The sequence below is a fragment of the Neolamprologus multifasciatus genome, chromosome 4 (assembly GCF_963576455.1).
Source record: "Neolamprologus multifasciatus chromosome 4, fNeoMul1.2, whole genome shotgun sequence".
Taxonomy (NCBI): domain Eukaryota; kingdom Metazoa; phylum Chordata; class Actinopteri; order Cichliformes; family Cichlidae; genus Neolamprologus; species Neolamprologus multifasciatus.
The window spans coordinates 22,592,578-22,613,178 of NC_140442.1; the positions used below are offsets into that span (position 1 = coordinate 22,592,578).

The window sequence follows — 20,601 nt, forward strand, 5'->3', positions numbered from 1 at the left end:
TATAGCATAAACTAGGTCAGCAAACGAAGACACTTCATTTGCAGAGAAAGAAGATCTACTGTAGTCATTTTTTTTGTCCACACATCCAGATCAAAGCACTTAATGAAGCACAACAAGGAGTACATTACATGTTGAACCTGCATCAGTGCAAATAAATATGAAGCTCTTTTTGGTTACAAATGTACAATAAATACAAAAATATTTATTTTTTCCCCCGTTACTGTTATCATCATCATCACCATGTAAGTGGTCATTAACTTGACGCATAACGGAACTATAAACGACCCCTCCATTATGTACACAATACAAATAGTGGGATGGGGACTGAGGGGACATTTACTCCATATCACTGCATTTTCTTCACTCTAAGGCTAAAAGTGACGGCAGACAGCGGTCATGTGATTATTTGGATGACATATTTTGAATACTGTTTTTGAGAGACACTACTTGCCAGTGAGGCAGCTATAATAGTTACTCTACCGGTCACCTGACCATGAACTGATAGAATAATTTCACTTTAGAAACCCTGGCTATTACAGTTGCTGTTACATAACTGAAGATCTATGGGTAGATCCCTGTGCATCAGATCATGAGCCAAAACATTAGCACCTGTAATCTAGTCAAATATAGGACGATCTGACAGGCACACATTTCTGTTATGTGTCACAGCGGCAGTACTGATAAACAGTAGTCGTCCTCTTGACCTGCTTGATGTGGACTTGTGCTGCTCTAATCCGTGTCTGGCAACTTACACAACAGACTGGCACCGACAAGTTAATCAGGGTTTATATGCAAGCACACAAAGACAACAGGCTCTACTCTGACTGTGATCTGAGGCTTCAGTTAATACTGAGACTAATACACCAAAAGGACAAACAAAACCCCCTGCGGGTTAGAACCATGTTTGTTGTTCTTTAACTCTCAAATTGCACGGGGACAACGGCGGAAAAACTGGCAACACAAAAGAACCATCTTGCTACTAAAGACACGGAGGCCCAGATGGAGCAAGTGAATGCAACACATACTGGATATAGTTTAGAGCAATAGCAGGAAATTAAAGCAAAGGCCAAGAGATACAGCGCTTTCAGTCGTCCTGAATGCCTAACGTTGTTCCAAATTCACAGCAGGACACTACACATTTTTATAGTAATGAGAGAAAATGAACAAAATTAGGATTAAAGCATATCAGACCTGTGGATTAAAGCAGCAAACATGAGTCTGGACATGAGCAAAAGCAAACAAAGAGCAACTTTGTATTCAATCATCACATGAATCCTCTTTTTTACTTCTCCTTTTGGGGAATTTCATCAACCAGCAACTACCCAGAAATGTCCTCTTTCTATTTATAGTAAACTTTAAATCAGTTACCTTGGTTGAACAGTGTGGAGCAAGACATGGACATACAACTGTGTATTTAAACCTGTTCCATATTAACACATGCAAGCAGCAGACGTTCCAAACACACACTTAATGACTGTTTTCACATACCCGAGGTAACGTAAAGCATACAATAAAAAAGCAGCCACTGTATTAATGAAGATTCCTCGCAGATGTCATTCAGGATGATTAACGATTTATTAACTTTTGAGTTGGCATACACACACGCAGCATTACACTCTGTTCTTTGAATCAAATCCCAAAAACTGAGTTAGCGATCGGTTCATGTAACCCTGACCTGCATCAGACACGTCTGTATTCCTAAAACACTGGACTTCAAGTGTAACACATTTCAAGTCTTCTGCAGGAACTCGACACTCGACCATAATGGTGTATCCATTCTTAACTTCATTAATACAATGGCCTCAGTGAGAGCCATCAGCACCAAAAAACCACCTCTGTTCTCTGAGATTAAAATAATATTTGGATCACAACGATACGTCTTTAATGTTAACATATCCCCAACATTTGAGTAACTGCTACTGTGTGTACGGGCCTCTGCATGTAGAGGAGGCCATGACTAATCAAGAGACCATGTGTTGCACAAGAGAGGATTATTCCATGCACATGTTTTTATTCCCTCAACCTCGTCACAGCTCAGCGTTACCATTCAGAGGTGTGGTGGCTGTGCTGCAGCAGTTCTCAGCAGCCCCCCGGGATCAGACAGCGCACAGTAGAGGGTATACCCTAGCTCGTCCACTTCTTGATCAGTCAGCTCACAAAACAAGTTCACTTTAGGGCTAAGGGCACACGGCAGCTTCCCAGCCTCCAAGTGCCCCACTAGCGCTCGTAGCAGCTGAAGGAAGCGGTCGGCCAGCGCTTCCTGAGTCCAGTCACCTTCTTTTTCACTGAGCAACAGGATGGTATTAGTGAGCTGGCTGGAGTTGAGCTTGTGAAGGGCAGGGTTGAGCTTGCACACAGCCTTCGCCACTTTGAGGCAGGTGCAGCGGCAGCCGCCATCCTCCTGATCTAGTGCCCTGAGCCGTGCGGTCTCTGCCACACGGAAGCTCTGCCGCCACAGGTTTTCGTGGCGCTCTGCAGCAAACCGGTGCGGTTTGGCAATCAGTGAGGTTCCATCCTCCATCACGAGCAAAGGCAAGAAGTCCACATACAGCTTCCTGTCCGTCTCGTACTGTACCTCCAGAGTCAGCATTTCAGCGGGAACCACGGGACGGATGATATAGTCGAGGACACTCCCTATAGCTGGCCAGTTAATAGAACCTGCAACAAGCTTCTCAAACACTTCAAGCACTGATTTCGGGGAGAGATAACCTCCGACCATGCATCGGTCCCAATAGCTGCTACTCCGAGGGAAATATTCCAAATTCTCCCTACGGACAAGCCAGAAACCTGGGACATTCATGATCGTGTCCTCTCCGGGGATGGACGACCACAGATTCTTCTCCAAGACAAGAGGCACCATGAGCTGGGCGTGGTCGGCTGTTACAACCTTGGAGGCAGAACAGGGGAGAATGGTTTCCAATTAAATGAATGTGTCATTATGAAAAAAACAATCCCCAAAAATAAGCGCTCTTACCTGAAGGTCATCGTACAGACTGCCACTGAGGTACATCTCTCTGAGCGGCATGTCAGGCAGTTTGGCATGAAGAAACACTCTGAGCTCAGCGCAGATGTCCAGCGCCGCCCTCCTGGCCATGGCCTGCTCCTCAGCAGGGATGTTGACATTATTTTGGTAGAATTCCCACAGGTGTTCTTGCAAAGACAGACGCATCCGGGCCCGCATCATATCTGACCGGGTGGCATCGCTTCTTCCCACAGCAGCTCGACCCACAGCCCTTCGCAGACAGTCTGGGAAGAAAACAAGTTACAGATGCATTGTTTTAATAAGTGCAGCAGGATTTTGTGAGCTTTCCTCATCTGCGCTTTCAGGAGGAAGCGATGGGTAAAAGTGTAATAGGATGGGAGTGGCACCGTTATGTTCCCTAAATATTTGAATATGACAGAACTAAATCTACGAAGACTAACTGAAGGGGCTTCTACAGTTTCTATAACATTACAATTAAAGATTAGTATAAAACAGCTGGGTATCTAAACTTAAACGAGCCAGCACCCACTGTAAAGGAAGAGCAAGAATCCTCCAAACAGGCTGTCTGTCAGCAGATTAAACAAAAACATTTTAAAAAAAGATGATAGTCTACCTCATATATAAGTTATATATTAAAGGACAATTTGCTTCCCCTCACCTGGTTCAAAAGCATGTGAAGAAGTGGGCAGAGACTGCAGCGACCTGCTAACTGTGGACTTCATGTCATGGTTTAAAACCCTCGGGGACGACCCCATCCAGGCAGGCTCCTCCCAGCTTCTCTTTCCTGTCTGCTCCATCTTTGTGGGGCTGGTGGGAGCACTTATGGCACGATCATACATCTGCACATAAAATTCATTGTATTGGTATTAGTTAGTCCATCCACCCCCCCCACCCAACACACTTTTCATGATAGTACTCACTCTTTTGACGGCTAGTGTTGCAATGCCAAGCATGGCTGCCCCTCCCACCCCCAGCACAAGTTTGGCATTTGAAAGCATGAAGTCAATAGCTGTTCCAATCCCATTATCATCCTTCTTTCCTTTTCGGTCTCCGTTCACCCCCGCCATCCTGGCACTGGGGAAAAAAAGAAGTGGAGTCAGGATGTCTAGGGTGGCAAGAGCCGAGAAATCAGTGGATAGCTCATCACCATGTGATCTTGTTTACATCACTTCCTACAAACTAAACCATTACAAAGAATGTCTGTTTACTCCTGACGTTTTACGTGTAAACCCACCTGGAAGATGGACCTTTGGACAACCTTTAACCCACCACCTGATGGCCCCTGATCCCCTTCCTCCTACATAAGCCCACCCAGTCGGCTGCTGAGAAAGAACCGGCCCCTTTTCAGGGCCTCCTCCTTATCTTCCGGGACCGTCAGTGCCTGGCAGCGGCGAAACTCGCGAGCCACGGCGCGGCGATAGTAATTCCGGTCTGTGTACTGAAGGTGTCGGCCTGCCCGGAGCAGCGCCCTGTAGAGCTCCAGCACGGCACTGCGAGACCAGCTGCCCATCAGGGATCACACATGGAGAGGAGGGGGATACCCTTGCTCCTGTGCAAAGGGTGAGCACAGGGTAGATGATTAGAGGACTGAAGTGACAGTTAGAAATGGCTTCATCCGTGTAAAAATCCAACCTTTAAAGTGTAAAACCAAACATGCCACACGCTGTAAAAACACAGCTGCAGTGTTAGCTCAGACTGCCACGTTAGCCTCTGTGTAAACCTAACCAAGTAAACACTAAAGCTCGCAGTCTGTTTTCTAGCACAGGTTATGGGATCGTTTCATCAGCGAAAAGAAAGCGTTGCCGTGTTACATACCGAGGCTCACTAGTCTTTAGAAAATGGCTGGATCAAGTCACATCTCTTTGTAGCACAACACGCTAACTAGCTGCCGAAGTAAGCGCTGACCTTACTTTCAGCCAGCTTTATGGACAAAATATGGTCATTGAAACGTTTGTGCGAGCGAGGATAAACCAGCCACACAAAGACACAACAAAACAAATCTAAGCCACCTACTTTTCAGGAAAAAAGGACCAAAGATAGTTTGTCTTCTGGGGGAAGCACACCTCTGCTCTAGCCGGGGGTCAGAGTCGATAGTGGAAACCGGAAACAAATAGTCTGCTATTCATACACTATATCCGGGTCAGATTTTAGTGGTTTTTTTACGCTTTTATTTTGAATTAATGACATTGTCCGTCAAATTATATTTTTAAGAAATTGTTTTATTTTATTACAAAGACACAACATTTATTTATTTATTTTTAATTTATTTATTTAATAATAATAACTAATTTAATACTATGAATCTATATTGAAATAAGGTTATGGCTGATACCTGTGTAGTACTGAGGTCTTAAAGTTCAAAAAGGTGATGGTTTCACTATTTTGCTGTGGTAACAGCAATCTCCAGACAAAGAACTTTTTCTTAAACTTGATTTGGAAAAGGGTTATATATAGGTCTGTTGTATCTAAACACGGGTACTGCAATGCACTGTACACCGGAGCTAGTCAATCATTTCTTATCCAAAATGCTGCAGCCACATTACTGACTGGGACAAAAAAAGAGAGCTCACATCACTCCGGTGTTGGAAGGCTTTTTGTACGTTACAGAATCAGGTATAAATTGGCACTGTTTGTGTTTCAAGCCTTAAATGGTCTCGCACCTGCAAACGTGGTGGATATGCATCCCACATTTAAAGTTTATTTCAAATGGAGCTCATGCATTTGCTATCATTGCACTAAAACTCTGGAATTACCCACCAGAGAGACAAACATGGACAAACATCAGCTGTGGCTGTTTTTCAAAAATCTAAGCCAAAGATATACTTTATCTTTCATACTTTTCTTTCTTTCATACTAAACTGCTGATTCTGGAATTCTGTCTGGAGGACTGGTTGCTGTTTCATGTTAAAATTGTGAATGCATGTAGCATAATTTTTTGTCCAAGTGTCACTTATAATTCTAATACATTTTATTGGAAGGATGGATTAAAATTGACAAACAAATAAACATTTAATTAATATTAAAAGATGAAAACTGATACACTCAATTTTAATGCAATCAAGAAAGAACTTTCTGTAATTTTTCTCTATTGTGGAGAACAGTATATATGTATAATATAATATGTATGTGTATGTAAGACTTTATAAGAACATCAAAGTCATGATCTTTTTAGTTGCATCAACAAACATTTATTAAATCAACAATAAACCAAATAGCTCTGAGCAATGTGAGACTATTTGCAGTATCGGTGACCAACCAACTTTGCCAAATGACACTGAGGCAGTTGACACTGTTATCATTTTAAACAGCTGATATATATCATTAAACTATCTTAAACAGGATTATTAACGTATTCTGATTTTTATTCTGATAAACTCCAATGGCATGAAAACATATATCTCTTAGTCTCAAGAATGTAGAGCTCTTATGAAAAGGGTCAATTGGATACATCAGTAATCATACAAATCTGTCACTGATATTTATTTTGGATCCAATAGTTCTTTTGAATATCGATAATACTGAGTGCAAACATCAGTGAGTCACAATCCATTTGACCCCAGCAAAAACATTTACATAAAAAGGTAATGTGATAGAAACAACAACAAAAAAAAAATGACATCATGAAAAATATAAAGAAGTGACACTTAAAATAGTATACAACGTTTATGTAAAGTTGTCAAAATTATCACTCAATTAAAATGTATTTACTACAATTTAAACCCAGTAAATAAGAATTTTGTCAATAGTGAGAATCAGTCTCATTACAAGAACATGTATACATAATTCAAAATCGATTAACGGTTCATGCATTTCCACACACATTAATGCTGTGATCTTACCACTCTACGTTTAAATACATATTTTTTTTCTTTTACAGCTTCTGCTGGAGTTGTAAAAATTTGCAGAGTGTCAATGACCAGGTTGCACTAAGGGAGCTCTAAGAGATTTCTTCTGTCCAAGACATATGAGGAAAATTCTAGTAATCTAGGGATTACTGAAACATTTTCATGGTACAATTCCACATGCATTATAGCCATTTTTCAAGTCAATTTCAATGGCTTGAAAAATGTGGAAAACTCATAATCAAGGCATGTACTTAACCCCTTTCATCCTGGGGATGATATGTATATCCCTGACATCATCGTGCTGGAGCAACCAACACAAGTAGCGCTCGGTCCCCATACCCCATCCACTGGTGAGGAGTGGTTTCACTTGGCGCATGTTAATGTACCATTTATAAGATTGCTCTGACACTCCATGATGCCTCAGAGCCTCTTGTACGATCTCAGGAGTTGAATGGCGTTCACCAAGACCTACAGTCTCACCCAGCCCCAGCAAAAGGTCGGCAGCTTTGGCTTTGCGTTGCCCAGTGCCCTCCACATATGCTTGGTAGAATGGAACTGCCAGATGGTCCATCTCGGTCAGCCAAACAGCTCCACCATATTTCTCGATTAAAACCCGCTCTCCTTTACGTGTTAACTTTCTGCCAAAATTCGGCTGACCATCTTGGACCCACTCTAAACAGTCAGCAGAGGGCATCATGGGGATGGCCTGGTCTAGAGAGACTCTTGAAAGTCTGGATTTTCCCTCCAGCTTACTGAGCAGAGCTGTGACATGTGCAAGGGTCCCAGCAGTGTTCAGGATTATATCTGAGTGTTTCTTCAACATGGACTTGGTGAGATGAACCAAGTATCCCTCTGCTATGGACATTGCATTGTCCATGTCACCCTGCAGTTCACACTCCACATGATAGAACTGGTTCAAGTGTGTGGCATCAGGATCTTCCCCTCTGAAGCTGGGAGATATGTAGTAGGTCCCTGGCAGGTTTTCCTGGAAGCGAAGGAAGTATTCCAGTACAAATTGCATTGAGTCAGCAAGGTACACACCCTGGCCCAGGAGATTGACAGAAACTGGCTCTGAGTCAGAACCCAGGCCCATTGGTGAGGAGATGGTGTCAGTGGTGAGAGGTGTCAGAGCATATGAGTACTGGCAGGAACTGTTGAAGTATTCCACTGTGCTGTGGAAAAGAGTGTTTTGGATCTTGAAAAGGTTTCGATACCACTGGCTCTTGATGGCTGCCATGGAGTGAGAGTCAGGATCTGTCCAGGAACGAGCAGGCTTGCACTGAGTAATTTTCAAGTGGATGGTTTTGAGGGTTTCAGAGTCAGCGGGCGGACCATTCAGTGATGAAACATATCCAGGGTAGCTTTGGAAGTATTCTGTTTGCAGCTCAGCAGGTTTAGTGCCATCTGGTGAAGGTAACAGAGGGATCAACTTGGCATGAGCATAGTCGATCTCAAATCCCTCAAAGATCAGTGCAACACTTGGAGCTTTCATCCCCTCTTCCAGCAGTCGAGCAACTTTGTAAGTGGCCAAGATCAGTGCTGTGTAGTCAGGTTCCTTCAGTTTGAAGATGTCACTGGACAGAGGTTTGCGTGGCACCACAACAGTTAGACCAGGACTGTTTGGATAAGGTGTCAGAAAGGCAACAAACTCACTGTCTTCCCACACTCTCCACTGTTGCTGCTCCCCACGAACAATGCGACTGAACAGGTTGTCATTGGATAGGTCCCCCAAAAAATCATAGCAAAAAGGTGCATTTGGTGTTGGCAGTGCACTTCTAACCTTATCTTGAACCCGAGCCAGTGTTTCATTATCCCAGCGTGGACCACTTTTTGAGGTGCAATAGCCAGGATTATAAGCGTGGAACTCTTCTTCGCTAGCAAGATGGGGCTGCCATTTTGGCTCTAAGCCATGAAGAGGGAGGAGTCTGATTTGTGCTGGCTCACCAGGACTTGGATTGAATACCAAGGCACAACGCTGCACTCCCAGTCGCTCACATAGCAAGTTTGAGACAACTCTTGCTCCTTGTAGCATAGCAACAAAATCAGCTGTAGCTAAGTGGAAGATGCTGCTTGCCCCACTAAGAGTTTTTCTAGTCAGAATCGTTGCTCCAGGGATCCAGGGTTTGGGATTTAGATAAGCAACAAGCTCATCTGTTTCCCAGATAACATTGGGGGGATCTCTCAGGGGTCTGAGGACCTCTACTCGTGAAATGCCACAAATTATTGAGGCCACAAAGATCACACCAGCATTTGTCTCAATGACGGCATCACCTTTAGCATCCACAGCAATGATTCCAGCACAGATCTCCTTCAGATCTTCAGCTATCACTTCTCTGCACGCTTCCCTAAGGCTGTGGCCTTTATGATGATATAGACTTGCTATTTTCTGAGCAACTGTGTTCCTCAAAAAAACATCCCCATCTCCAGAGCAGGTAATGGCTAACTTGTCATCAGCATATATACCTGCTCCTACTACTGCTGTGTCCCCAACTCGCCCTTTCAGCTTTCCTACCAACCCGCCTGTAGAGGTTGCAGCAGCCAATCTATTCCAGCGATCCAAGGCCACAGCACCAACTGTCTGTGGATGATTGTTTTTGGAGTTTTTTCCACTACTGAGTTTTGCAGTTAACTCTCTGTGACGTACATCAGTGTAGAAATACTCAGGGCCAACGGGCTTCTGCTTTTCCTCAAGCTCTTCAAAAAACTCTTCAACTCCGTCTCCCACGATCAGTGCATGTGAGCTTTTATCCATTACACACCTGGCTGCTTTTATTGGGTTCTTTAGACTTTGCACACAGGCAACAGATCCTGACTTCTTTGTACTGCCATCCACAATGGTTGCTTCCATTTCATTTTTGCCATTTTTGTTAAATACAGAACCTTTACCTGCATTGAACAGAAAGCAGTCTTCCAGAGCTTCCACTGACCTCTGAACTGCATCCAGACTACTGCCACTTTGTTGAAGCACTTGGGATCCGAGAGTTAAGGCTGTTTGTAGAGCAAACTCAATGACCCCTATTACTTGGGAGTTCAGCATTATCTCTTCTCCAGCACCCCCATGAATCACTAGAGTGTAGTCTGGACTCATGCCAAGGGTACTACCAGCAGTGCTTTTGTCTGTGCTCTCTGGATAATGAATTTTCTCTCCATTAAGTTTCTCTTTTTGACCCTGCTGAAGTAGACACTCAAGGGCTCCCATTTCGCTTGCAATGGCATATCTAACAGCTAGAAGCATCAATAACTTCAGGTTCATCTTGAGGTTTTGTTGGAGCTTGTCTAGTGCAAGAGCAAAGCTACCTTTCCCATTAAGCACAATGCGAACCTTGTCCCTCTTCCCAAGGTAGGTTACAGCCAACTGATCTTGAGCATAGACATTTCCTACTCCGCACTCTACTCCTTCCATGAGATCTGTACCTGTCAGATACACAGACGGACACCCAAAGGGGTCCAGGAACCTTTTCAAGGGATTTTCAGATGGCAAAGCTCGGCGCAGAGCAGCTAGGTGGGGGCCAACACCTTGACCACATTTGGTGTTTTTTATTAGCTTCTTATGCTCCAGAAATGCAACATGGAACAACTGCAGTAGGTCAGTAGTGTATTGGATGGCGTTATCTGGACCAATGCAGGATGCCAGGGCACCTACTAACTGACGAGAATGCGTGGTGATTGAGTATGTAGGATCACAACGACCATGTTTGTAGTGGCGCATATGGGAAGGTGTGACAAGTATGTGATTTGAAGCAGCTTCCCCAAAGGTCTGCCTCATGGAGAGCTGCAAAGAGAAGTTGATCCAGGCATCATATAGACCTCTGTGCCCTCTGAGAGTAGAGAAGACATCAGGATAGGAGGAGATGTCAAAGGTGAGAACTGGGTGGTTTGTTTTTAAATCGAGGCTCTGTTGGGGGGTATTTACACCCTGTAAAGGGAATGTCAGAGGATGGGGACAAACAGAATTAATATTGTTTACTGCAACAGATCCAGTCATGTTTTCAGTGCCAGTATGCAGTGGGTTTAAGTCAACAGTCTCCGACAGATCATACACATGTTCAGTCACAAGCCCAGCCACCATCCCATCCACAGCACTGTGCTCAAACACCATTCCAGCTGTGCAGTTTTTGAACACAACCAGGTTTAACACCTGTCAAAAAACACAGAAAAGAAAGGGATTATTTTGGGTTTCTTTGCCCTCCTTGACCCTGAATTGGATAAGTAGTATAAAATGGATGGATGGATGTCCTCTACAAATCAACAAGCAATAAACAAATTATTTAATTATAACTCTTAATTACTACTCTGAGGCTTTAAATCTTTTAACAGTTGTTAAAACTATAATAAAGTTTCGCGGTAAAGAGCTGATACAGCTGAACTAAGCTTGTTTTAGTTTCCCTCCATTACCTTGTCATAGTATCTCAGAGATGGATTGTGTCCTCCTCCTCCCAGCCTCACTGCATTGAGGATATCAGCCAGTTCAGAGGGTGCATCATAGTCTTCCAGACAGAGCGTAAGTATAGCACTCTCCATCAGCCTTAGTGATGTCAGTGCTGTTCCTCCTTCCTCAAGGATCTTTTCCCTTCTCACAGCCCAGGTCTTACGCTCCAGAGCTGTGAGGTTGCAAATGGATGAAGGATCATTTTGTTTCCCTGCCCTGGGTTGAGCCATCACCTGAGCAAGCTGGTTATAGATGTCAATAAATGACCGCGCAGAAACTGGCCCACCAGTGCTCGGTCGCCACAGTATGTCAACAGGGAACACTCCGCCAACACAGGTAATGACAGCATGGAGGCTGTCAGGGAAGATCTGCAATTACAAAGACTACAGATTAGAAAATATTTGATATACATTCAGTAGGTTATTACATCAATAGATAAAGAATAAAGTCTTTTAGGATTCATCAAGATAGTTGTACTGCTATTAATCTCACCTTAATTTCATCTTGAACCCTCCCAGGAATACGGGTGGCAGCGAATACTTCAGCCTGCTGGGTGTGCTCCATTGGAATATTGCCTTCCAATAAGACGGGCTCACTGTAAAGCTTTGCTGCTGCCCAGAGCAGAGCAGCTGCTCTACTAAGCTGGTTACATTTCTTTGCTTTAGATGGAAGAAGAATTACAGGGAGTGCTGTGGAGATGGGGAGAGGGTCAGCACAAGACAACAGACCTCTTTTGAACTGCTTTGTCACCCAGTTCTCTTGGCCTGCAGCACTGGTTGCTAATTTCTGCTGGGCTTCTTCAAGGAGCTCTCTTTGTTGTTGCAACGTACTTTTGAACTCTGGGTAAAGATCGGGACCTAAAGTAAGCTGCAGAACACGGCTCACTTCTTGCAAGGTAACATCCAGATCTGGAATGGGGTAGTCGAGAAGGGTCATCCTGTTAATACAGAGGAGGCTTGACAAAAAGAAAGAAAAAGAGAGAAGGTCCATGACCGTTCCAGGTACTTTGTGAGATTTTCCAAGCATGCAAAGAACCAAGACAAAAAGAACCAGATACCAATACTTGTGCACATTTATCAAGTCAGAAGACTGATGGGTTTATTTTAAACAAATGGGCTGACGTAAAAGCTGTAGAACACTATTCTTGCAGCACAGTTACTTTGTAATAGAGTATGTCTAAGTAATATGACAGTCAAGAGTCAAAAGCAGTTTTTAAATCACATTTTGTAAGGATCTAGAGGTTTGGTTTATAACTAGATATTTGTAAAAGTAACTAAACTATGCACTTTCTGGAGAACCTGTAGGGGAATTGTTGCTACTGCTGGACTTCTCCAGCAACACACAGCAGACCTTCAGTATGTGTGTTTAACAAATTGGCAGATTAAGACAATTTAAAACTGGGAACAGCAGCTTAAATACTTGAAGCTGTGATGATTTGTTTAAGCTGGAGTATGACCTGACCTGGGATAACTGTCCTAAAAGTATGTTTTTGTTCCCATACTGTAACCTCAAATGCAAAATCTCAGACAGTTCAGGATAATGACATGCAGATGGATGAACTGGTTTAAAGAGGGTGAAAATGTGTGTAGATTCATTTCAAGGAGGGCTCTATAATCATATTCAACTGTCAGTCTAAGAGAGAAGGACAAGATGTAAAAGTATCCATCAATCAGAGACAGAAAGAGGAGATTCAGATCCACCAAAATGTTAAAAATGTGGTCACAGGAGCAAGACAGAAAGAGAGGTCATTTCTGCTTTTCTCTAAAAAACATTGAATATCTTATAATTGGTCTCAGAGAGGCAGTTGGATAACATATTGATGCATGCTCAATCATCCAGGTAAGTAAATCCCCAAAAGTTGATTCTGTTCATCTGGACGTAGCGTTTTGTGGGCGAAGCGTTTCGTCACTCATCCAAGTGACTTCTTCAGTCTCAGCTGACTGCAGGTTTCCCCAATCTTATAAACTGTACATTTGCATAATGACTGAAACCAGCACCACTGAGGGAACAATGGACTGGGAGGTCAGTTCCTTGGGTCCTGGCCTTGCAGTCAGCTGAGACTGAAGACGTGGGGTAATACCACCTTAAATATGTAATCAGGTAAGGTTTTCTAACACAACATTTAACTACATACACATGTGGTATTAAAGCTTTTGTAGATCAATGTATTTATAATTATTAATTACCAGTTACCAGTTCTGTCTCTCTATATTCACATGTTCCTATTTTCTGCTAAGCACTCCAGGGAACAATCTACATGAACCACGTGACCACCCCTGACATAACTCTTACCATTCGAGGGCCCTGCTATGGATGTAACTTCTATCAAAGCTTTCTAACATCCATAATGGTAAAATTAGGAACTCTAATCAGAGCTTGACAAACAAATATGTGACATTGCATCTTTTGTATAGAGCTTGTACCCTAAGCTGTGCCTTTTGTGTTTGTACTGATTAGAAAATGTTAGCTTATCAACATAGAATGATGAATATTCCAAAATATTACTCTATATATTATAATATTCCAATATATTACTATATTACTGCTGTTGTTAAAGTGAATTGTTAAATGTTGTCATTTTTATGCTTACCATCTCACAGAGTTAAAACAATGTAGAGATGGTAAGCATAAAAATGACAACATTTAACAATTCACTTTAACAGCTGTTTTGTTCCACAGTTTTTATTGGCAAACTACACCTCAGATCTCACATGTAACACAAACCACACAAACGGGCACACCGCAGTGTATTTGTCTATATAGCTACTGTATAACAGAACATTTTCCCTTTACGGTTTCCTCACATGATGTCCAACCATTCTCACATTACCGGAGCCTGTAAGTGAATTATCTGATTTATGTTTACGAGCCTGCTGAGTGAAACACGGGTTTCTTTGTGCTTCAATGAGGTGAACATGAATGGAATGCATCCAGATTTTACTTCTGTATTAGACAATGCCCCCAGCACTCTACAGCTATACACACCCTTGTTATGGCTCATAACTAAGCTCATCTGCTCACACGTGAAAGCAGTTACTCCCTTTCCCTAACTTAAGTTGGCCAGGGTTTTTTTGTTGCTGGTCGTCAAGGAAACAAGTCCCTCGCCAAATGACTTTTTGGAAAATTAGATTTCTCCTGATTGGTCCCATCAGTTTGAATCACCCACACAATGCTGGCTGTCTGTCCTTTATCCAAATCTTGTGTTCTATCTGATGGATTTGGGTTCTGCAGGGAAGCAGGTCTTGTGATTCCAAAAGCTCAGCTACCAGAACTACTACTGTGTGTTACATCATAGAGTAGAAATAGCCAACTGATGGGCAATAAAGCAACAGTAACATAATTTTTGAAAAAATATAAACGAATTAAGAATTTAAAAAATCTATTATTTTAACCTCATCACATACTGGGTCACCAGCAAAGCTCTTAGAGGCAGGGCCTAGATTTCAGTTAAACCACAGTTTAGTTTAGTTTAAGAAACTAGAAAATGTTGCTTTTCAGATCAACTCACTTACAGACATTTTGGCCTTATAGTTCATCTCTTATAAGATTTTCATTTGGATATGCCAAATGGGCAAAAAGTCCCCGTATAGGCTAGACTTGAACCTAACCATGGCCTTAAACATCTCATTGGTGAGCTGGTGGGTGTTATTTTGTTAATATTTCTGCAGAGGAAACCAAAATATAACAAAGGTTATTGTAATTGTGTTAAAAAGATATTTTTAAAGCCTCTGCAGCACTATTTATTTCCAAAAACGTACAAAACTCATGCCACAGAAATAGTTGTCAAAAGCTTATCTGAAGAAAATGATCCACAAAAAATTGATTTTATAACATTTCTTAGTATTGAAGTCTGTGCATTAAGATCACAGACACTGTAAGGAGAAAAACCTCAGGAAAGCAAAGAATCACGGGCCCAGAGTTAATTCATGTACATGGACGATTTCCTGACACGTTCCGTTGACTACAGAAACGTGTAGGCAAAGCGCGCCAGGCATCTGGTCAGACTTTATTATATACTGCTTACTCACGTAACACTCATGGGTGGAGTACAAGTTAGGAAAAAACAACTTCTTATCTGGTGCTTGCATACGAGGCTGCACAGGATGCAGCCTTGCAAGACAAAGATGGACAAGTTGATTAACGATCTTGTAGTGGGTTAAAACAATACATGTGGGTGTTGTCTAAACTTGAGCAACTTCCTCATGTGATCACTTTGTTCCAGCTAAAGAATTTGCTGACATGCTATGTACAGGCATTACTGTGCAATTTAAATAAGCTAAACATAAAGGTAATAAGGTAAAATCTTTTCACATTCCCGCCTGTTTTTAGCAATTTGAATTGTACGGCAAAACACATATCATTTATCAGGACATAACTTCTTACAACATGTATTTTCAGTTAGTTCATCATAGAATGCATTTGCTGGTTTTTATGGGCAACTTAGGCACTTGTATCAGAGTCTACATCATAGTCATCAGTAAGTAACTACTTGTCTTTCACATTTTCAGTTACTACATAATTAGTTGCACTTCATCTTCATTTAACAAATAGGAAAAGAAGTCTTCATGATCTTCATCGGTTTGTGGTACATCTGCGTATGTTGTGAGTGATAAACTCATCATCTGTGAAATTACAGCCTTTAAACAAGGTATAACACAAGTAAAGAAAAGCAAAATAAAATAAAATATAATAAAGTAAAATAAAACCAGGAAAACTCCAACGCCGATCAACAGTCTCTTTAGAATCTGAAGCCATGTTTAAAGAATGTACATTATCTGGTATGTAGGTGCAGCACATGGTGTTGAATAAGACACACAATCCTCCTTTCTCAGCCAGGATCATGTCCAGTGCTACACGATATTGCATTACAGCAATTCGGAGAGCGTCCATTTCTTGGTTATGTCCCTCGTTGGCCTTGCAGGATGCATTGAGGAACAAGCCGAATCTATAGTCCAGTGTCTCACTTCCGAGAGCATGTTTTCCAGTCCCTATCCATGGGAAAAGGGCGTGGAGAACTTTCTGTCCTGTGATAGGAATACTTATGACTCTTCTACTGCAGAAAAAACCCCTCTGTGGAAAGGGTGGTGGGTCCAGTTATCACAGTTATCATAGTTCTATTTCCCTCTCTTTGAAGAGTTCTCAGCCAGCTTCTGATCTGATAATGTGTAGCTTGCTCATCGGCTCAGAAAAGACCAAAACGCAACCTCACACAGTGGTTGCGTGCTTTGCCCCACAGTGGCAAAGACTTGCACTTTCATATTCAATTCAGCTTCTCCGTCATGTAGTTTTCAGCTGTTTCATACAGGGTTCAGCATATTAGTTGTTATTATAGGTTTGCTCTATATCTCAGCAAAGTCTCATCCAGGATGACAGGTTTTCAAGCAGGTCAAGTGCCTCTATGCACTTAATTAGTTAAAATATTTACCTATTTTACTTCATATGTCATTGTACTGAATTTGAGCAACCCTAAGCTTAATGCAGATTACTTTCAACAATTATCTACCTCGCATCATGACTGACTGAGGTGCCTCTTCATATTAATATTATTTCATCATTAACACCAGTTTACAGGTTATTATCCTTGCTATTATTAGTATGAATACATTAAAGATAAGTTGTAATTTAATTTTGCCGTTCGTTTATTTTTCATTATTCAGTTGGGTCTGTTTCCAACCCTTTTTAAACTACTTTAAACTACTTTGATCTCCATGTATAAACACTAATTTGTCCGGCGCCTGGACATTTTTCTCTAGTCACTGCTCGTCAGCAGTGAGTTTGGTGGGCTGATTACCCATTATCACACAACTGCAGAGCCGTCTCTGGCACGAGACGCGGGGGTGGTTGCTGACACGCCCTTCTACTTCATACTACTCATGAAGCGGTGCCAGTTTTATGGGATGAAACCCAACCTTTCCCCTTTGTCACCAGTACTTGAGCTCCTTACAGTAAATAAAAAGACAGTAACAATGGAAGTAGTTAAGCATCTTACTGTGCTGCAAAAAATCACTTACTTCCGACACACAGAAACATTTATACACAGTCGCGCAGATCCTTACGGCGGATCACTCCTAAACCCTTACGGCGGGTGAGACCTTTAACGTGTTTTACTTTACAATCCTTTCAGCGGATTAGTCCTATGAGTTCTTACAGTGGGTTAACCTTATTACACGTATTTTTAGGAAAGCAAAGAATCACGGGCCCAGAGTTAATTCATGTACATGGACGATTTCCTGACACGTTCCGTTGACTACAGAAACGTGCAGGCAAAGCGCGCCAGGCATCTGGTCAGACTTTATTATATACTGCTTACTCACGTAACACTCATGGGTGGAGTACAAGTTAGGAAAAAACAACTTCTTATCTGGTGCTTGCATACGAGGCTGCACAGGATGCAGCCTTGCAAGACAAAGATGGACAAGTTGATTAACGATCTTGTAGTGGGTTAAAACAATACATGTGGGTGTTGTCTAAACTTGAGCAACTTCCTCATGTGATCACTTTGTTCCAGCTAAAGAATTTGCTGACATGCTATGTACAGGCATTACTGTGCAATTTAAATAAGCTAAACATAAAGGTAATAAGGTAAAATCTTTTCACAGACACTGTGCCAGGGTCAGTACTTCAGAAATATCTTCAATTCACCTTAGACGTTAGTATGCTGTATGCTGTACATGTAACTGCATCAATACAAATCAAATCATTATCTCCTCATCATATTTGAAGGGCTTTGAGTGCAGTAACAGTAGAAAACTGCTCCATAAACACCAGAACATGAACCCTTTACCTTTATTCACCTGTTTTATTTAGAATAAAATAAACTTACCTCACTATGAAGATGTCTCGAGATCTGGCCAGCTGGTAGGGTGGAAGACCACAAAGTGGAAATAAAACTTGGTTGGACTGGAGAGACAAGGCTTTGTCTATAACACACAGGCTGTGACTCCAATTAAGCAATTTAGTCTCTTGCCTGTCCCTTTCTCCACCTCTCAATGCCTCTCACTCAGTCGTCCTCGTGCTCTCTGCCCTCAGTGGTTCTTCTCTAGTGTTTTTTTTTTTTTAATCCTCTCTTACACAATTTGGACCCTCTCAATGCAGCAAAAACTGCCAAATACACTCAGGAAAGTAATTCCTGGAGTTTTATCAGGTAGCGTCTTAGGAAGTGAGAGATTCAGCAGTTTGTGTTAGTATAGCAGACAACAGTAGATCTGCATTAATGGTGTGCCCCTTTTTTATACCAGGATCAACTTCTGCTTTACGTCATGTGTGTGTGTGTGTGTGTGTGTGTGTGTGTGTGTGTGTGTGTGTGTGTGTGTGTGTGTGTGTGCACTTTTCTGTACACACGGATGTAATATATATGCAGTTTTTTGTAGATCATGAATATTTTGTGACAAGTAGAGTTTGGGAAATAAGTACAGATTAAAAAATGATCACATATAGTCAAGCTTACAGGAAAAGTTATATGACCACTTTGTTATATTGCATGTGAAAATAATGTGATAACATTTTTAATGCAACTAAACATTTACAGATCGTGTGTTTTTGCTTGCTTTGTGCATCATCATCCCCTTCATGTTATGCTGAGTGAACGGACTCTATGGCAGAACACACAGAAGCGCAGAAAATGCAGGGAGTGCTCTTTATTTGTGGTGTCAAAGTTATTTACACGGGATGAAATTATACAGAGGGACAAACGGAGGGAAACCAGGGGAGGAGGCTGACACGTATTCAGAGGGAAAGGGGTTACCCGCGCACGCAGGGTGGATTTGTCACACTGGCTGTACGGGCTCGGGCGGGGATTCTCGGGATGTGGGAGAAACGCTGTAAATGATCTCCGTAGTGATCCCGGAAATGCGGCTTCACAAACAGCTGACAGGTAAGCGGGTGATGGATCCGGCTGAGGATACAGGACAACAGGTAAGCAAACAAAATCCAAGACATAGGTTGGCCGTAATGCACACCGCGGAGAATTAAACACGTTACCACTCGAGGAGGTGGCAATACTCCGACACCAGACGTCAGTCGCGCTGCTCCTAAGTAACGCTCCATCAAATGACGTCTGATGCACCGCCGGTGTGTCAGCATCCCGTGACACACCACCCCGCCTACCTGAGCTGAAAACAGAAGCAGACCCCGTGACACCACACCAGAGAAACCCCACCAACTCCTAACACTTCAATCTTTATCCCTTTAGGAGTTTTAGGAGCTCTGATTTTCTCCTTTCAAATGAAAATTATAAGAGAAAATCTGCTTTTGAAAAAAAGTGACATTTTCTCACCAGACAAGATGTCACAATTTTGTCACCAGGTGGACCTACAGTATGACAAAATGATGACATTTTGTCACCAGACGTTTTATCATCACACGTTTTGTCTGATGACTTTTGTCTTTGCGCAAAATGTGTTTGCATAAGAAGAGTTCCATCTTCTGGATAGAAATGATTCAGAGAGACTGTTGGATTTCTTTCACTGTTAAGAAACCAGCATAGATGTTACTAAAAAAAAAAAAAGGATAGTAACAGAAACATACTACTGTCTGTATTGGCTTAATCTCACAAAGACATCATTTCCATGCACAATTATGGATTATTTCATTGCAGTAAGGTTCAATGAAATGTGCATTTAAATACATACCTTCGCCATGCTTTAGTATGTATTTAATTAGACCGGTTTTTAATTAAATAGATACAGCACAGCAGACAGGACTGAACCTGTGGACGACCTGTACGTAACAAATGGCTAAAAACAAACACTGTAGCATAAAAACTGTAGAATAATACAGAAAGTTACCTGCAGTGTCTGAGATTATTAAAGTATTATTAAGTTATTGAATAAAGACACTAATGCTGCACTAGCATCAACCCTATGAGAAAAAGAGAGAGTCCCAACAAAGTCACCAAACTCTGGAGACTGTTCAGAACATGAGTGATGGAAATTTTCTTTATCATTAAAACTCAGAGCTCTTACTGTTGAATGTAAAAAGAAAACAGATGCAGTGTCACTTTTGTAGCAATACCACCTACAATATATCAACACTCAACAAGACTGTGAGACATTCTGGAAGGGGAGCTACCATAAACTGTTTCATGTGATGCTGATTATGAAAAAGAGTTTGCAGGAAATGTAAAGTGTGTGGATTACTGACTAAACAGCGCTACAGATGTGTGCAGAAATGTAAACTAGTGTTTTATCCTACAGGCGTCCAACCAGGTCGCATCCCAGACTCCAAATGCATGCATTTTATTTTCCAATTGCCTTGATAGTGACCGCATGATGCTTTCCACGCAGGAGCTAAAGCAGCTCTTTGAGGTCACAGGTGGACCTGAGTGAGCCGCTTTGTGGCTCCAG

At 42.0% G+C, this 20,601-nt stretch overlaps 3 protein-coding genes across 5 annotated transcripts; all 3 read right to left on the bottom strand.

Moving 5' to 3' along the window:
• Positions 1–217: 217 nt before the first annotated feature.
• Positions 218–4,050, bottom strand: mief1 (mitochondrial elongation factor 1). Of its 2 annotated transcripts, XM_085156784.1 has the most exons (5): positions 3,904–4,050; positions 3,642–3,822; positions 3,513–3,548; positions 2,975–3,246; positions 218–2,887 (listed from the first exon to the last, which is right to left on the bottom strand). In XM_085156784.1, the coding sequence occupies exons 1-5, from the start codon at positions 4,048–4,050 to the stop codon at positions 2,048–2,050; spliced, it is 1,476 nt and encodes a 491-aa protein (XP_085012910.1). In that variant the 3' UTR covers positions 218–2,047. The 2 variants fall into 2 exon arrangements, with proteins under 2 accessions (XP_085012910.1, XP_085012911.1); XM_085156785.1 differs by lacking the exon at positions 3,513–3,548.
• Positions 3,952–5,120, bottom strand: LOC146520435 (mitochondrial ribosome and complex I assembly factor AltMIEF1-like). Its single transcript, XM_085156792.1, has 3 exons — positions 4,997–5,120; positions 4,218–4,532; positions 3,952–4,057 (listed from the first exon to the last, which is right to left on the bottom strand). The coding sequence occupies exon 2, from the start codon at positions 4,491–4,493 to the stop codon at positions 4,281–4,283; it is 213 nt and encodes a 70-aa protein (XP_085012918.1). The 5' UTR covers positions 4,494–4,532; positions 4,997–5,120; the 3' UTR covers positions 3,952–4,057; positions 4,218–4,280.
• Positions 5,121–5,819: 699 nt separating this feature from the next.
• LOC146520436 (uncharacterized) lies at positions 5,820–18,655 on the bottom strand. Of its 2 annotated transcripts, XM_085156782.1 has the most exons (4): positions 18,081–18,655; positions 11,750–12,212; positions 11,224–11,625; positions 5,820–10,966 (listed from the first exon to the last, which is right to left on the bottom strand). In XM_085156782.1, the coding sequence occupies exons 2-4, from the start codon at positions 12,191–12,193 to the stop codon at positions 7,067–7,069; spliced, it is 4,746 nt and encodes a 1,581-aa protein (XP_085012908.1). In that variant the 5' UTR covers positions 12,194–12,212; positions 18,081–18,655; the 3' UTR covers positions 5,820–7,066. The 2 variants fall into 2 exon arrangements, with proteins under 2 accessions (XP_085012908.1, XP_085012907.1); XM_085156781.1 differs by lacking the exon at positions 18,081–18,655 and having other exon boundaries at positions 11,750–13,719.
• Between the last annotated feature and the right edge of the window lie 1,946 nt (positions 18,656–20,601).